The 17729-nt window shown below is 39.6% G+C and overlaps 1 protein-coding gene and 1 long non-coding RNA gene across 2 annotated transcripts; one reads left to right on the top strand and one right to left on the bottom strand.

Annotated features, from left to right (window-relative positions):
- Positions 1-897: 897 nt before the first annotated feature.
- On the bottom strand, positions 898-16888 carry slc13a2 (solute carrier family 13 member 2). The gene is made up of 12 exons (XM_038707752.1): positions 16442-16888; positions 12851-12979; positions 12294-12430; positions 11151-11407; positions 10879-11056; positions 10647-10769; positions 6899-7099; positions 4560-4660; positions 4281-4396; positions 3280-3441; positions 3048-3185; positions 898-2057 (listed from the first exon to the last, which is right to left on the bottom strand). Exons 1-12 carry the CDS (start codon positions 16541-16543, stop codon positions 1926-1928), a joined length of 1776 nt encoding a protein of 591 aa, XP_038563680.1. The 5' UTR covers positions 16544-16888; the 3' UTR covers positions 898-1925.
- On the top strand, positions 7090-11353 carry LOC119895001. The gene is made up of 3 exons (XR_005443013.1): positions 7090-7211; positions 10899-11075; positions 11214-11353. It is a non-coding gene; the product is annotated as an uncharacterized LOC119895001 (long non-coding RNA).
- Positions 16889-17729: the final 841 nt, after the last annotated feature.

Genomic DNA, 17729 nt, shown 5'->3' with positions numbered 1-17729 from the left:
AGGCTTTATTGTTAGAATACAAACTGTTGTAATGTGGAAAAAAACACATTACTCATGCACATTACTTGCCGGGACGTTCTGTCTCTCTTCTACATTTTCAGTTTATTACTTATGACAGTAATAACCATGAGATACTGAACTTGACTATGATCCTATCCTGTTGGCAGCCTTTTATCTCAAAGTTATCCTTCAACTAACCTTTTTATCTGTACTCACTGTACACAATAATAGTAACACCTTCCTGCTATTGATTTGTGTACTTTGCCTTCCTGATGATATAGGACATTTTTCAGTGTCACCTGCACTTTGTGTACACATCCCCTCTAATTTTGCTAAATGCAGTGGATTTGTTAAAGGAATAGATTCACATTTTAGGAAATACGCTCGCTTTCTTGATGAGAGTTAGACAGGAAGATTGATACCACTGATGTCAGTCCAATCAGTGTGAAATATGTGTTAAGCGATGGTTAGCTTAGCATAAAGACTGGAAACAGGGGAACACAGCTGGCCTGGCTCTGTCTGAAGGTAAAAAGATTTGCCTACCAGCACTCCTAATGCTCACTAATTAAAAAGTTGTATCTTTTTTGTTTAAACAAAAACCCAAGTATAAAAAGTCAAGTTTTGTTTTTAGAGAGGGTTATGTGCTGGACTATTTCTTGGCAAGGCAACAACAAGAATCCAGGAAGTCACTGCACCTGACCAAGAAATAATCTGTGACATAAAATTTTTACATGTCTGTTGTTGTACAGATTAAACAAACAAGATTAAACTGTTAATTAGTGAGCTTTAGAGCTGCTGATAGCTGCATGGTTTTTTTTTAACCTAAGGAAAGAGCTCGGCTAGGTGTTTCCCCTTGTTTCCAGTCTTTACGCTAAGCAAAAAGCATAAGCAAAAAGCATATTTTCCCAACATGTCAAATTATATCACAGTAATAAGTTAAATTAACTGACACAATTAATTGAGCTCATTTACACATTATCTGTAAACAACATCACTCAGAATAATCACATTATTTAAAATAATCTCTCAAACATATAGTGCACCTTTACATCATTTGTGAGTGATGCATAGATAAATAAGATTACATCACATTCAGGGAAATGTGTGCAAAGAAATGACCTCAGTTCTTTCTAATGAACACATTTTTGTTTTGTTCCGTCACTGGAATGACACAAGGAAGTACTAAACACTAACAGGGGAGAGTCTGTCTATCATAGAGCAAATAGTCTGATAGCGCTACAAGTTCATACAGTGTTTGTTTACAATAAAACATTGATTCAGAGTGTGTGGTAGTGCATCAATACTTTACTTTTATTTTATTTACCACATTTACTGTAACCAACCTTTTATTTACTCCCCTTGATCTATAATAATCAAAGCTTCTGCAACTTAAACACTTCTTTACTTTAAAAGCCCCGAAACCTTTTTTCTCAATCAGCTTCTTATTAGTGATACAAGGTAGATTTGTTTATCCTACATGAGCACACATATTTTCTTTCAAAGTTTGAATGATTTTATGTTGCTTCATTCATGAAATTTCTGGATTTGTGTGTGTTCATTTGTGCTGGTCTTAAGTGGGTGGGACTCAGTCTGAAAAAGGTGATGTCATGTATCTACATGCACCAATCAGGATTGAGCAAAATTTGAATGAGCATGACACCTGGTTGGTTGTTACTGTAACTGTCAATCAAATCAAACCGCACCCACAGATACAGCAGAATAGCTGAGGGTTTGGCTGTTAAACTCTTCAGAAATAATACCTAAAAGAAAGATTTTGACTATTGCTCATTAAGTCATGAATATATATTTTAGAAAAATACTTTATATACTTTAAATACTTTACTTTTAGATTTCAAGTCAAGTTTTCAGGGGCTTTAAAATCCAATTCTGTGTCATTTTCAATTTCCATTTCAGTCCTCCCATAATCAAGGTTTGTCATTTGTACCGTTGATCCACACAGGAAAGGTGCCCATGTCAAACATGGCGTATCCCCAGGTGTTGATGCCTAAATTAACGGTCAAAATCCCAATGATATTCAGAATGAATCCAGCTTTCACCTGAAGGAACAGATATATATACAGTATGAGTCAAGTTAAAAGAACAGGGTATCTGCAGCAATGAATGACATTTAATTTAGTTTAAACACCTATAAATTAAAGTGTGATTGTTGCAACTGTGGATCATACGCAGGAGGCTATAGCAAATACTTTCACTACTGCATCCCATAATGGGCAAGTAGCAATTTGTCTATCTAATCTATTTTCTGACACTGATCTGGGTCCAGGTTGCGTTAATTAAATTAATCATATCCTTAGAAATGTGATTTAATAATAATTAATTCTAGGCACTGTCATCCTTAGACTACTGGTTGTCCATCATTCTGTCAGACTTTGAACTTTATGATTATGAAGCAGGAATGAAATTGCATTCAATGTGGTATTAAAAAGAACGCTGATGTTCACAAACAGTTTATATCTGGTGAACAAGGGTAGATCTTAAAAAAAGGTAAGAAAATGGTTATTATATATATATAAACACATTTAAATTAGGGCCTGTATTCATCAAACTGCTAAAAGTGAAATTTTGGATTTCAGTGAAAGATTAAAGTGAAACTCCTCCTACTTTCAACTGGTACTACTCCTCACAGGCCAAAGAGAGACAACTATTCATCTAATTTCTTACAACTTATAAATGGTCTCATATAGGAAAACGCTCTGATTGTATAAAATATCATGAATAATTAAAAATAGGGTTGTTTTAGCCTCTACATTTGATATGAAACAACATGAATTAAGCTGGCACAGATTTTATTTGCAATCATTTTCAATACAGCTTCATTGTCTGCACTTGTCAATGTGGTACTGAATTCTCAGCCAATATCCTTTATTATTTCATCCATATTTTAGATTTGTAAATGATAAATACTTACTGATACCTTTACTGGAGATATTGAGGATATATATATCAATCATACTTCACCTCTAAACCTTGTTCACATGATATTTGTAGATTGTGTATTACGGACTACATATGTGCGTAATTCTCACCATGTCGATGACTTTGAGGCTTCCAAATGAGAAGGCGATGGCGTTGGGTGGTGTGGCCACAGGCAGCATGAAGGCTAGAGAGGCAGCGATGGTGCAGGGCAGCATGACGTATAGCGGGTGTATCTTAATAGCTGTGGCCTAAGAAACACGCCAACACAACACAGTTTAATACATGGAAGCGCTGTGTTAACACCTGTGTGTATGTGCATGTGGACAACTGAGTTCTGTTCACCATAGAGGCCAGTATGGGCAGGAACAGGGTGGTGGTGGCTGTGTTGCTGGAGCACTCGGTGAATGTCGCCACCAGCAGGCTGAGCAGCAACGAGATGGCATAGGGGGGGATTTGCTGCAGAGGTGCCAAGCTCTGTCCCAACCACTTGGACAGACCTGACTCCTGTAAATATAGAAAATGTTCATTCTTTGTGAGATTGCTATTAGCCATGCAAGCATTTAGGGATGGAAATGTCTGTTGGTCGCGCCACCAATTTAGTCCAGACTGAAATATTTCAACAACTATTTTGTTACATACATTCATGTTCACCAGAGTATTCATTCTAGACTTTGATGATTCCCTCACTCCTCATATAGAGCCACCAGCTGTTCACACCACTGAAATATCTCAACATCAACTTGATTTATTGGCTCCACCATGTTCATCAGCTAGTTGCTAACTTTGTCAGTGTGCTGTTGGTGCTGAGCTTTTAGAGTTTTTTTGTTGTTGCTGAAATCAGATGCCATGTGTGTCTGAAAACCATGGTATGAGAGTGATGAGAGTGAACCAAAACAGTAAAGTGGCAGACAGCAAACAATCATAAAGCCAAGGGAAGCTGCGCTGATTCAGATAATAGTTTTCTGTAGGTTCAGTATGAGCGAGTCCATTCACATTTCCACATTGTTTTACCATTGTCTCCTGATACAGTGTTGGTAGAAAATATCATCTATCACACCTGCCTCAGCTGGAGTTTGTGTTAGTCAATGCTATTAAGTGCTGCCTATCCCAGAAATCACTTCAATAAATAAAACAGTGTAGGTGGTACCATGACATTTTATTTTAGATTTTCTGTTGATTATGTCTTTTTTTAGAGACCTTTTAACTTTTCCTTTCCTTTTAAACTACCAAATATATCGTGAGGCTCCAGTTTTTTAGTTATAGCACATAAGCACATGAGCCTACAGTCTACAGCAGAAATCTAATATATGATTTCTTAAAAGGAGAAAACACAGTGTTCGTACCTCACTGCCAGCAGCCAGAGCAAAGCCTCCTCCCAGCAGCAGGATGATGTTCCAGGGCATTCGCTCGTGGACCACCTGCCAATCCAGCAGAGTGGGGGGAGACTTCACCATCTTACCTATGAGACCCAGATGAAATGTGAACATGAAACAGTAATTACTTTAAAAGAGCAATGTCATACGCAGCTGAGCTCAAATTTAGGTCACACAACCTTCATTAAAGCATTGTATTATCGAGGATTTTTTTCTCCGTAAATGTGATTAGTAGGGTTAAAATATCACCTGCATCGTTGTAACCGTAGCCTCTATAACTGGGCAGCTGGGATGGGATGACGAAGAAGAGCATTGACATAAAAATAGCGATGGTTCCATCTGACACAAACCTGAAGGACACAAGATAACGTTATTAAACTTTATGTTGCTGCAATGTTTCCTGCTCAGTTTCACATGGTGTTACAGTACAAATGTGTGTGAACTGATGTAAGACTGCTACATCATTTATAAAGAGGTCAAAAGATTTAACTGGGGGACCAGGGTTTAAAGAGACACAAGGTGGAAGAGTAGAGGAAGGACTATGGGTTAACAAAACATCGGTCCAATGAGGTAGTGAATTGCTGAAACTGAGTTATCGTCATCACGCAGGTTTGATATGCGTTAGAAACGAATGTGCTGAAGTTTTTATGACGTTGTAAGGAAGTGCTGAATATACAGTAGTATAATAGTGTATAGAAAACAAATTGTGTTCAAGCAAGCTAACTGCTTTATTAACAAGGGATTTCTGGGATAGGCAGTGCAGAAACTTCATACCAAGAACTTTGAAAATCACCAAATAGGAGTGTTAGGTTTAAAGAAGCTCTTTGGAGTGTGTATACAACTGCTTTTTTTATGGAGACAAAACAGGTAATGAAAGAAGTTAATGTTTCTCTTGAGAAATATACCATGAAAATAAAAATCTGATGCAAGGCCACACTAGCTAGAATATAGCAGGATCTCCGCCATTGTTGTGTTGTTTCAGTGTTATTAATGCTGTGTTATTAATGCTGTGTGTAGGACCAATGTGAGACACACATTGTGAACAAGCACTATCTAAAAAGCGCAGGGAGGTGTCACAACAGCCCCTTTGAATGGGTGCTGCACTAGTAAGAAAAATATAGAACATCACCACACTTATCTAATGAAGCCCTGAGAGGCAAGTGAGAAAAAAAAGAATCTGGTGATTCATTTTTGTAAGTCTGATGTAAATTATTTTCTCTTCCTGTGTTTATGACTTTTTTCCATTCTCGTTTCAGCCAGAAGAGGCTGAAGTCCACCACCACCCCTTGTTCTTTATAGGAGTAAATGCATAATGCTTTTAGTTCTATTTGAAACATTGTGCACTTCACCCTTTTTTGGAGATGAAATTAGTATTACAACAAAACAAACTTGACAAAAATGTATGTATGTAATTTTCACCTGTTTCACAAATGGAAAAAAAGGAACTTACACTAAACAAAATTATAAAATCAAATCTTCACTTTTTTTTTGCCCCCATTCATCATGATCTGAAGAGAGATCTAATGAGATCTAAGACTTTCTCTATGTACACAAAAGGCGTATTTCTCTCAAATATTGTTCACAAATCTGTCAAAATCTGTGTTAGTGAGCACTTCTCCTTTGCCGAGATAATCCAACTAGTCAGTGTCTGGTGTCGCCGTCTGCCATCTGCCCTGTACAGTGAAAACCGGGATTCATCCATGAAGAGAACACTTCTCCAAAGTGCCAGACGCCATCGAATGTGAGCATTTGCCCACTAAAGTCGGTTATGACGACAATCTGCTTTCAGGTCGAGACCCCGATGAGGACGACGTGCATGCAGATGAGCTTCCCTGAGACAGTTCCTGACAGTTGTGTAGAAATTCTTTGATTATGTAAACCGATTGTTGCAGCAGCTGTCTGGGTGGCTGGTCTCAGACGATCTTGGAGGTGAAGCTGCTCGATGTGGAGGTCCTGGGCTGGTGTGGTTACACGTGGTCTGCAGTTGTGTGGCTGGTTGGATGTCATGGACGCCTTTGGAGACGGCTTATAGTAGAGAAATGAACATTCAATTCACGGGCAACAGCTCCGGTGAACATTCCTTCAGTCAGCATGCCAATTGCACGCTCCATCAAAACCTGCGACATCAGTGGCTTTGTGCTGTGTGATCTAACTGCACATTTTCGAGTGGCCTTTTATTGTGACCAGCCTAAGGCACACCTGTGCAAAACCCATGCTGTCTGGTCAGCATCTTGATATGCCAAACCTGTGAAGTGGATGGATTATCTCGGCAAAGGAGAAGTGCTCAGTAAAACAGATTTTGACAGATTTGTGAACAATATTTGAGAGAAATAGGCCTTTTGTGTTCATAGAGAACGTCTTAGATCTTTGAGTTCAGCTCATGATGAATGGGGGCAAAATCAAAAGTGTTGCATTTATAATTTTGTTCAGTGTAGATTATTCTGACCAAACGTTTTGTTCAACTGTTAAGTCACAAACACAAGAAAACAATTTAGATTAGACAAAAAAAATGGATTACAAGAATGTTTCTGACTTGCTTCTCAGGGCTTCCATACTTATTCATTTAGAAGGAAGGTGAAGAAACTCACTCCTTAGGGAAGATCACTGCCCAGCCGGGAATGAAGCCTGGCTCTCTAGTAAACCACAGGAGCACCAGCAGTATAAAGACCGTGAGCACCGCTCCTTCAGCAAACTTCATGGGCCCCAGCTTTTTGTACTCCTCTTTCATTACCGCATACGCCTCCTTATCTCTGTCGGTTTTCACGCCGCAGCCAAATGACTCCTTCAGGCTGAGAAGAGAAGTACAAAGTACAAAGATGCTGCAGATTTGTCACCAAATCGAGGAAATGTTTGAAGATTTATTAGCGTGGACTACGTTCGAAGAACTTGTTAAACTTTAAGGTAGGCCGAACGTGGATTTACAGCACTTTTTCAAGGTGTGGTCATTATATAGAATGAGTTCCTGTACTGAAATGTGTTAGTTCATTACTTTTAAGTCTATAATTGTCTTTAAAACAAGTGGTGTGTGCCTTGATGGTGCAACATCACTTACCTGATAGCAGCAGCAAAAATAAATGGTATCCTGGATTTGTCCCTGATAATTGCTTGTGCTTTTTTACTGCTCTTTCGACCATAGGAATCCACTGACTCCTGCTACGGCGCGTTATGCCGCGGTTTTGATGCGTCCATAGACAGGTGTCGTGCCAAGGTAGTTATGCCCGACAGAAAGTGTTTCCCCTGCCGTGGGAGCGCGCATACATTCAGCGGTGAAGGCGGACCTTCGACTTCATCAAAGTGAATGAAAAATATACCATGTGGATTGTTTAATCTATCGTTTTAGTATTGTTTTATTAACTAGGTTTGTGTAGAGCAAGCTAGCACTTATAAACGTTTTTATAGGCTTATGTTATGTGTTACCAAACTTCGTATTATTCATTGCACTCAACTGAGAATGTCTACACAAGACGAGCATTTAGTTTCACTCATAAAGCAAACATTTATTTCGCGATAGTCTGGTGATGTTATAACTGTTGAGGCGAGCAAAGTGTTAAACTGATTAGTGATGTTGATACAGGTGACATGAAAAAGGTGACAGTCAATCCACATGGTATATTTTTCATTCACTTTGGTGAAGTCGAAGGTCCGCCTTCACCGCTATTTGCACGCGGGCTCCCGCGGCAGGGGAAACACTTTCTGTCAGGGATAACTACCTTGGCACAACACCTGCGTCAAAGTCCGCTGGAAGCGTCTCAGAAGCGTTTCAGCAGCGGAGTGTGCAGCCTGCCCCACATTATTTACTTATTGTTTACTGCTACCTTCTTCACAGCCCTCTATGACCCCGTTTCGTTCCGTGAACTTTAGGCAGCATTTCCGAAGATCATTTCAGAATCAGAGCATTTTGCCTGCCTTTTTTTGTTTAGATTTGTTGATTTGGTAATCAGTGTTTGCATTTTGTGCTTCTACTATGATTAAGTAGGCTACATAGTTAAATGATTTCTTTTTGTGTCCGTTTTAACCGTGTTTATTGTTGTTTTACGATCGGGAGACTCCACAGACTCCTGTTCTGTGTCTGACTTCCTGCCTGGTTTGATCTGCTCTGTGCTGCTTTACGTGGCTAGCGTTGAAAATAGACGCACTGTGGCCGCGTCTTTTGGACTCAAAAGCATTGACTATAAGGCAACCGTGGCGCAGTCGTAACGCGCTTAAGCTGGAGTCAGTGGATTTTAGTCCAGCTACTTTTCCTAACTTTACTAAAGTGGGTATTGCTTATAGTTAATGATGAATGAATAATGAAACCCGTTACAGATTACTGCCTGTGTGTGTAACTGTAATTAAATACCTTATAGCTCTTATCACCACAGATATTTGACTAGCCATGGTAAGAAACACACATGTTACTAATAGCATTAACTGTGGCTCCCTTCTATTCAAGTGTCCCAGTAGGCAGTGACAGTGTGCAACTTGTTCATAATACACAGGAAATAAAGTACATGTAAGTTATTCCAATTTCTTCACTTAACGGAATATCTTGACATTTAGGGAAAAATGCTCATCTGCTTTTTAGACAGAGTCGGATGAGAACATTGATATCACTCTCACGTCTACTCTGCAGCTGGTTAGCTTAAGTTTACTCAGAAACTGGCAACGGGGAAGCAGCGAGACTGCTCTGTCAGAATTCAAGTCATGATTGACCATCTGTCCTTTTCAGACCATGTTGCTGATGTCGCTGCCGCTTTGCTCTATACAACATAAGGAAAATCAGGCCATACCTCAATAAGGATGCCACCCAGCTTTTGGTCCAGGACATGGTTTTCTCTCGCCTCGACTATGCCTTTCTAGTAGGTCTTCCAGCTTGTGCAGTGAAACCCCTACAAATGGTTCAGAATGCAGCAACGCGTCTGGTTTTTGATCAGCACAAAAGGACTCATGTCACTCCATTACTGTGTGACCACCACTGGCTACCCACGGCCTCCCGAATCAAATTCAAATCACTAACGCTGCATAGAGAGTGACTACTGGGTCTGCTATCTACCTAAACTCCTTCTTTCTCGGCCACTACGCTCCTCCATCGAACGCCGCCTGGCTCTGCCATCCCTACACACAAAGCAATCCCAGTCCCGGCTGTTCTCATCTGTGACACCACGATGGTGGAACGAGCTACCACACGCCATCAGAGCAGGGGCGTCCCTCTCTAATTTCAAGAAGCTCTTGAAAACTCATCTCTTCTGAGAACACTTTCTCTTATAAAACGTCTAACTCCTAATATCTAACATGCACTTCATGTGCTCTTCTTCTTCTTTCCCCTACAATTATCCTGTATTGATTGCACTTTTTGTTAACTCTTTACTTCTTTCCCTAGATGTCTATGAAGATTCTCAGTCATCCAGGTCATAGTTATCCAACGAAGGTTAAAATCAAGGACAACTGGACTTGGTTCTTTCCCTAGGTATTTACCCCATTGATGCGATATGTGCTATGTGATGGCAATTCGAGTTTTCAAATAAATAGCTTAGGCAAACACTTTATGTGAATTTTATTCAAGTCTTCCGCAGAAGGAACTCACTGGGACACACGCATGAGAGTATCTTCCGAGTGAGTTGCAGTGTCTCAGCACATGCAATTTTTATCCTAATCTCAGGGTCAGCACTATCTCACCACTGGAACTGGAATGTTGTCTTTCTTGTTGTTTCTGGAGAACACTCAATCTCAATCTATTGTGAAGTCAATCATGTCCTGGTACAGCCAGGCACAAGTTGTAAAACAATAAAAGACATGACCCCCCTTGGACACATTGTAAAGCATCACACACATTTACCTCCTATTGACCAGTGAGTAACATTAATTACATGAGTGTGTTTGGAGATGGTAGTTGATGCTTTGTTGATGCTTGTATGTTGTTCCTCAAATGTAAGTTGCTTTGGATAAAAGCGTCTGCCAAATGAGTAAATGTAAATGTAATTTAAATTTTATTATCTTCAGACAGATGCTAGCTGTTTTCCCGTTTCCAGTCTTTGTGCTAAGCTAGGCTAACAGGCTTCTTACTGTAGCTTCATATTTAATGGACATTCTATTCTGACTTTCCGCCAGAAAGGAAAAATTTCCCAAAATGCTGAAGAATTTATATAGTGTGTTTTAAGTGTTTTGTAGTATAAATACAGCTTCCTCTTTAAAGGATCAGTTCACCAAAAACACACAAAAAATGACCTATAATAATTTTGGATCACACAAATAGTTTCAGTTTGAACATTTAAACATGATGCTGAGTATGAGGGAAAACATGCTTGTCTTCATTGCTCACATCTGTACTGTACATATTATAGGCTGAAGTTGCCTTACTTGAAGCCCAGGAAAATTAACTGAAGCCAGAGCCAGGTCAACACCAGCATGATCACCATGTTGGGAAAAGCAAAGCCGAACCAGCTGGCAAAGTTGATCACATCACCATTCCCAGGGAATAGCCTTCACAAAAGATAAGATGGAGAGATAAGAGGAGGAAAAGAGATACAAACAGGACAATCAGCCGTTGCATATCTTTAATATTATTGTCCTTTGTTTATTAAAGCCTTACTTGTCCATTTGACCCTTAAGGATAAGGTTAGGGGTCGTGCCGGTGAGTGTGGCCGTGCCACCGATGCTGGCAGAGTAACACACACTCAGACTCATCCCTTTGGTCAGATGCTCATACTTGGCCTCCATCGCTTTTCTCCTGGACTCCTGCATTGCTTCTCGACTACACTCATGTTGATCTGGAGCCCAAGAAATTCAGTAAGTGCAAGTTATTGGACAGGTTACTGTCCAGAAGACCATAGACTCATCTATCTAGCAGACATTTCTACTTACCCGCACTGTTCTCCAGATGACACTTGGTGTCTGGCTGTTTAATGCCTGTTATTTCCTCTTTAGTTTCTCTCATCTCAAGCTCAAATGCAGGGTTGTCCTCGGCTGCATCCTGGAAATCTTGTTCGTCTGCCCGAGCCTCTGTGGCTTTCAGCTGCTGCAGCACGGCATGGGCAATGGGCAGCATCATGGCCGTGGTGGCTGTGTTGCTGATCCACATGGACAGGAAGGACGAGACGCTCATGAAGCCCATCATTAACCTGTGTGAGAGGGTAGTAAAAGGAGTGAATATGATAATAGGGATAATGAGAATAGTAGTAGTCATGATCAGATCTTATTCAAAGAGTTATATAGCAGCTAACATTTATTTAAAAATGTTTTGAAATTCATTTTGTCGTGCAGCTTCACAACATCATCTGTTTTTTCAAAAACAAAAAATTAAGCAAAATTACTGTAACATCGCAATGAAATTGTATTTTATGAGAGTCTGTAATTTATCAATGCAAAAAATGAAAATGTTGTCATTCAGTACTAAAATAATATTGCGTCTGTCTTCTGTTGTTTTTCAATATGCTGAAACTATTTTCTCCCAAGGTCCCAAAACAAGGGAAACTGAAATGGATGAATAATTGAATAATTTCACCCAAATTTCACCCAAACATTTTTACTCAAAATATTTTCTTTCTTTTTTGTTTTCGGAAATGTGAGTCTTGAAGGCCCAGTTGCACCATTTCTGTATCTGGCTGTGTTTTCTGTTTTTGCAGTGTGTGTTTCAAATGCTGCGCATGTGTTGTATGAAGCTGCTTTCTTATTTGCTTGTATTTTATCTATTTGCAAGTCTAATGCTTTTCTTAAGTTTAACTTGTTAAGATGTATGTTTTTTGCAGTTGATGCTCCTGATTGTTGCAGAGGAAGAATCACAGTGTACAGTGTAAATTCATAAATGTTATCATCCTGAAGACGCACACATTATCATGAAAAATGCTGAACTGAGCATTTGTGACATATTTTAATGTGACGTGGAAAGAAGTTAACAAGTCAGTACTATAAAGATCCTTGCAGGCTCTATTGAGAATCTATACACAGCTTTCTTTCTGCTGCCTGCTGTAGTTTACACAGGTGAGCTTTATCACAAGGCTTTCTTACAGGGCTGGACGAACACCAACCAGCAGCAAAACTCGGATTGCGATGCGCTTATGAAGGCTCCAGTGCTCCACTGCGATGGCCACCAACAGGCCACCGATGAACAGCATGTTAGAGTCTTTCAGATATTCAATACTCACCTGAAACAGACCACACACAGAGAATATCTTCAGCGTAGGAATCAAATAAAACAAATTCAACAGGTTGTTCAACTGTTGTTGTAACCTGTGAACCTCAAGTCTAATACACAGGAAATGTATCATCAATTTATGGGCAATAAAAGTAAAACACTGTGAGCAGCCGATTTTTTCATGTCTGTAAAGGTACGATGCCCCCTAAAAATAACTGACTGAAAGGTAAAATCACCCCTTTCAGTATGCAGTGGTTCATTATCTAAGACAAATTCTATTCTGTTGTACTCTATTTGGTCCTGTTCTCCTGGTGTCCCTTAGCTGTTTTCTTGCTGAACTTGATCTGGTCTTGGGGGCCATGCAAAGACAAATATAAGAACATAAGCATAATGACATAATGAAGCACAGAAGTGTAAATAAGGACAGAACCTCTCCAGCCTTCATGATGCCCAGCATAGGGAAGAGGACAACAGGCAGTAGGGCAGTCACAGCCAGAGGCATACACTCTGTACACCAGTACAGAGCCATGAGGATGATAGCATAACCACATCTCGCTTGCTGTAAACACACACACACACACACACTTGTTTAGGCTAAATTCTCTATGAAAATAGACAAACATCACATCATCAGTGGAGCATTTTGTCATTTTACATCTGGAATATGCTTAGATGTGTAAAGATTAGATAGATAAAGATGTTTGGCACAGACAGACACAGAAGCAGAGACAGGCACACACTTACAGTAAATACACTATTTCAGCTTTCATGTTCTTTGTTTTATCTCCAGCCTCTCTTTAAAAGGCCATACAATTTTACAGATGCAGATAGCAGGAATCCTTAATCTCGTCTCAGAAGATAACTCTTTATGGGTCCTCAGTAAAATCACGTTTCATAAAGACTGTTTAAACTGCCTGACACAAAAGGTTTGACTGCCACAAAGCTCAGCAGCTTTGAGTGTCTACTTTTGCACTTTTAAAACACAAAATTACGATTGTTACCATTAACACTATTATAAATATCTGTACCATTTTTCATTTAGTCTACAGCAACATCACCTTCACTGTCTGTACCTCTGTGTGTATATTGTGTAGGCTGCCTCCCTCCCCTCTCTCTCTCCTTACATCCCTCTCTTTTTGTCTCTATTCCTCTCCTGCCCTCTCTCTCTCTCTCTCTCTCTCTCTCTCTCTCTCTCTCTCTCTCTCTCTCCTTCACCCCCAACCGGTTGAGGCAGATGGCCGCCCACCCTGAGCCATGGTTCTGCTCGAGGTTTCTGCCTCTTAAAAGGAAGTTTTTCCTTGCCTCTGTCGCCTAGTGCTTGCTCTTGGTGGGAACTGTTGGGCTTCTGTAAATATCATCACAGAATACGGTCTAGACCTGCTCTTTTATGAAAAGCGCTATGAGATAACTGTTGTTGTGATTTGGCGCTATATAAATAAAATTGAATTTAATTTAATTGAAAATAAAGTAAGATAAAACATTTTAAGATATATTAATTTTTGTAACACATTCATGAAATTACTTATTACACATACATGCATACAGCAAGAGTTACTGTTGTTGCTATAATTTATAACTATAACCTTCTTTACTATTGCGCAGCGCTGGACTGGTAATCTGTCATACTGGGCATTTTCCTGGTAGGCTGGCGCACCTTGGGGCCAATATTTAAAATTTTAATATAAAAAATTATTGAAAAATTATAAAGTATTGCTGGCCCAGTCTCATCTCTTACAGGGCCGGTCCCACCTCTCCCCCGCTGTCCTCTCTGTTTCTGAGTTGTCAAGATGGTGCAAATGCAAAAAGAAGTGTGTGGAGAAGTTGTAGGCCAAAAAAGGTAAGAATCAAGATGTGGATGCCACTAAATGTGCAAAAATTACAGATATGTTTGCTGCAGCATGGAGGGAGGAAACAGTGGCTGGCCGAGGAAACAGTGGCTGGCCAAGGCCACTGCCAGGCAGAGGAGGAGGTGTTTTACGCATTATTTGTTTCCCCACCAGAGTTAGATTGATGATATTTAGGGTTAGGGTGGTGTTACGGTTAGCCGGTCAAAGGCAGAGGCAGGGGCAGGACTTGATGTGAAGCTGGAGTCCATCAAGTGACAGTTGTCGAAGATCTGGTGGGGAGAAAATTGCTGCACGTGTGACAAGGAAGCCTAGGAACAGAGTGAGCAGGATGAAGGTATAGTCGAACCGGTATGCAGGGAGTAGCATGCAGGGACACAAGGACTGAGGGAGAGCGCAGGGAGGTAGTGTGTGTGCCATGCAATGATGACGATGATGAAGATAACATACTTGTAACGCTATCATAAAATGAGACCGTCAGCTACTGCTGTCAGTCTAAACTTGTAGCCTAGCATAGTTCCCAACTGCTGTTGCAACTTTGGCTGATTATTCTAAAATTGATTAGCTAACATTGGCATTGGCTAAGTAGTGAGTGACCTGGGTCCATATAGTATAATATTATTACACTATGCTACATACTTTATACTCTAGGCTTGATAAAGAAGGCTGTTTAATAGGTTACGTCTGTCGCTCAACAGGAAACAAAGTTGTCCTTTTTTTCCCACATATACATATGGTATGGATTACTGTTATTACCATTTGTGGGGCATTTTTAGTCTTTATTGGATTGGAAAGTGGATAGAGAGAGAAATGGGGGGCGACACGCAGCAAAGGGACGGAGCAAAGGGCTGCTGCAGTAAGGACTCAGCCTTGTACATTGGGCACGCACACTCACAGGTGAGCAAAACCACACCTAAGCCAAGCGTAGTCTTAACTAAATGTGCCTACCAGTACCTCTAAAGCACACTAATAAAAATGTTGTATTGTTTAATTTGTACAAAAAAACTATTTCTTATATAAGAGCAGTTGCCAAGCAATCAACAGGTAGCAGTACAAGACTCCAGGAAGTCACTACTCCTAGCCAAAAAAAGAGTCTGCCATATAACCCCTTACAAAACTGCATCGGGAGGCAGCCATCTTAATGTGTCTTTGTTGGTACTGTAAGTCTCTGTGTTGTAATGAAGCCTTTGTAAATAGTTTAAAAATAAAAAAAATCAAGCAAATCAATATACTGATGAAATAAGTTGTCCAGTTGCAGCATTTGAACACATAATGGGTAACCTGTGTCACTCACAGGGTTTTTAAGGTGAACTGTGTTTCTAGTAATCATGTTAGGAATTTGGCCCTGGAGACAGACATTATCTTTCTTTTGGATTAAGTGATTTGGATTGGAGACGTAATGAGTGATACATGCAGCCGACATTCAATGGTTACACATAAGCCAAAGAATAATTACGTTAATATAAAGTTAGGTAATGTTAGACTCTGATATAGTGTAGATGCGTATTCTCAATATTTCCTTTGTCAGTTTGACTTTTATAGCTGCAGGCAACCGCATTTCACATAAAATCCACTTCCACTCAATTCTAATTCTTAAAAGTGAAAAACAGTCTGATTTTCCTTTCACTTTTTAAAAATTATTTTATGGGTTAAATTTAAACCATAATGTGATATTATTTGATTGTAGCATCGTTCAAATAATTGTGAAGGCAAACGTATTTGTTAGTTAAAACCCACAAACATCAAACACTTTGTCTCTAGTGTGAAATTTACTTGATTTTACCAATTGAGCTACTGACACATGCACAGTAATGTTTCTTGAAATTTTAGAGACAAATTACTAGTTGCAACTATAAAGCCACCTGAAACTTTCAGAAGTTTGATTGTTAATTTATTTGTACCACTATGAAATAACTGTTTGAAACTTTGAAGATTAATTCAACAGCTTGTTCTCAAATGATATCAGATGCTCAGGACATACATGTAAAACCACATGAAAAAACAGGAGAGTATTAGCCAGGCATAAGGAATAAGTGCTGTTGTTTCCATAATGTATCTTTCTGACATGTACTTACAAATATCTTTAGCCACAGTCAAACAACAACTATTACATATTTTAGACTCTGGAAAACACAGATGTGTAAAAACATTAATTCCAAGCACACACACACACTCACCGATGTAAAGCTGATGAGAGGCAGGGGAAGGAGTACAATTGGAGTGAAGATAATGATGAAGTAGTTTCTGTGGTACCATAGCCACTTCAACCAAATACCCATTATTCTCCTGGAAGAACTGACAGGTAACCCAGTGGCAAAAAACTATCCAGAAGTCTCCCAGGTAACTCAGAACAAACAGCTGATCAAGATAAACACCAAGTGGCCCCTGGTAAGAAAAGACAGAGAGGCAGACAGGTAAAAATTAAGCTACACAGCAAGTGCAGGTGAGCTAAGGGTGAAGCAGAAGTGAAGCTGGAGAGAAAGCAGAGATGTGCTCCACAGGGAACATCTGAGGTAATGAGACTTAAAATGATCACAATCTACTCTTTCTATCTCTTGTAACATATCAAACATTAACTCAACACCAAAGAGATCGCAATCCTTGATAGAGAGACAGACTAAGCTATTGGGAAAGAAATAAAGGTAGCAGTAAAGGTAGAGAGAGGTGGAGGGATGACAGATGGGGAGAAAGATTGCCAAACAATAGATAGTTTTATCAACTTAAGGAGCTCTTAACCAAAGGTCAGGTGCTGTGCATGCACCAACTGAGCTGAAAGAAACGAATAGGTGCGTGTAGCTGCTTAGGGTCTGCGAAAGGTGCACAAAATCTGCAAAGTAAAGATACAGAGCATTTTAACTCTGTATTGTAAGTACAGCAGAGCAATAGGTCTGTCTGGCATGTGTTAGTTAGCCTAATCAATAAGCAACCTTGTTTTATGCACTACACTCAAAGGTTTTGCCGCTACAGGCATGACCAGTAGCTTATGGTGGCTAACATGTTAGCTATATTGCTGTGTAACTGATATTACTGAGTCAGTTTGCTGATTTAATTTCTCTCCCCTATGTTTTACTGTTAAACATTTTCCATTACATGGGCTCACTTCAAAGGAATAGTTTGATAAAGCTGGCTAAATTAGCTTAGCAGCTAGCCTGGCTCTGTCAATGGTTACAAAATCTGTCTACCAGCACCTCCTAATTAACACAATATCTTGTTTGCTTAGTCAGAAACCAAAGTGAAAAAACCTCAGATTTGCCATTTTACAGAGGGTTAAGTGAAAACAAGTCAAATAAAAAACACCTCCAAACCTGTGGACAAGTTTCATCATGTTTGCTAACACACTACAGTATCCACCTGGGTTTTGTGCAAAGTAATAAAAGCTGTGACTTATATTTTTTTGCTTTTTATTTCAGTTTCTATGTGCCTTAATTACAGAGTGTCGTCAATCTAGTCACATCTTGGACAAAT

The sequence above is a fragment of the Micropterus salmoides genome, unplaced genomic scaffold (genome assembly GCF_014851395.1).
Source record: "Micropterus salmoides isolate LMB-PRFRI ecotype aquatic unplaced genomic scaffold, ASM1485139v1 Ms_hic_scaffold_9, whole genome shotgun sequence".
NCBI classification, from domain to species: domain Eukaryota; kingdom Metazoa; phylum Chordata; class Actinopteri; order Centrarchiformes; family Centrarchidae; genus Micropterus; species Micropterus salmoides.
The sequence above is the reverse complement of the archived record's forward strand: the minus strand, read 5'-3'. Positions and strand labels throughout refer to the sequence as shown.

Bases quoted from the DNA above. Each gene is read 5' to 3' on its own strand.
- slc13a2 (XM_038707752.1), bottom strand. From the start codon at position 16,543: ATGGGTATTTGGTTGAAGTGGCTATGGTACCACAGAAACTACTTCATC. The intron at 11,057-11,150 runs GTAAGTAGAAAT...CTTGGGCTCCAG, and splicing joins TCATCTGGAGAACAGTGCGG to ATCAACATGAGTGTAGTCGA. The intron at 7,100-10,646 runs GTAAGGCAACTT...TTCTCTTCTCAG, and splicing joins TTAATTTTCCTGGGCTTCAA to CCTGAAGGAGTCATTTGGCT.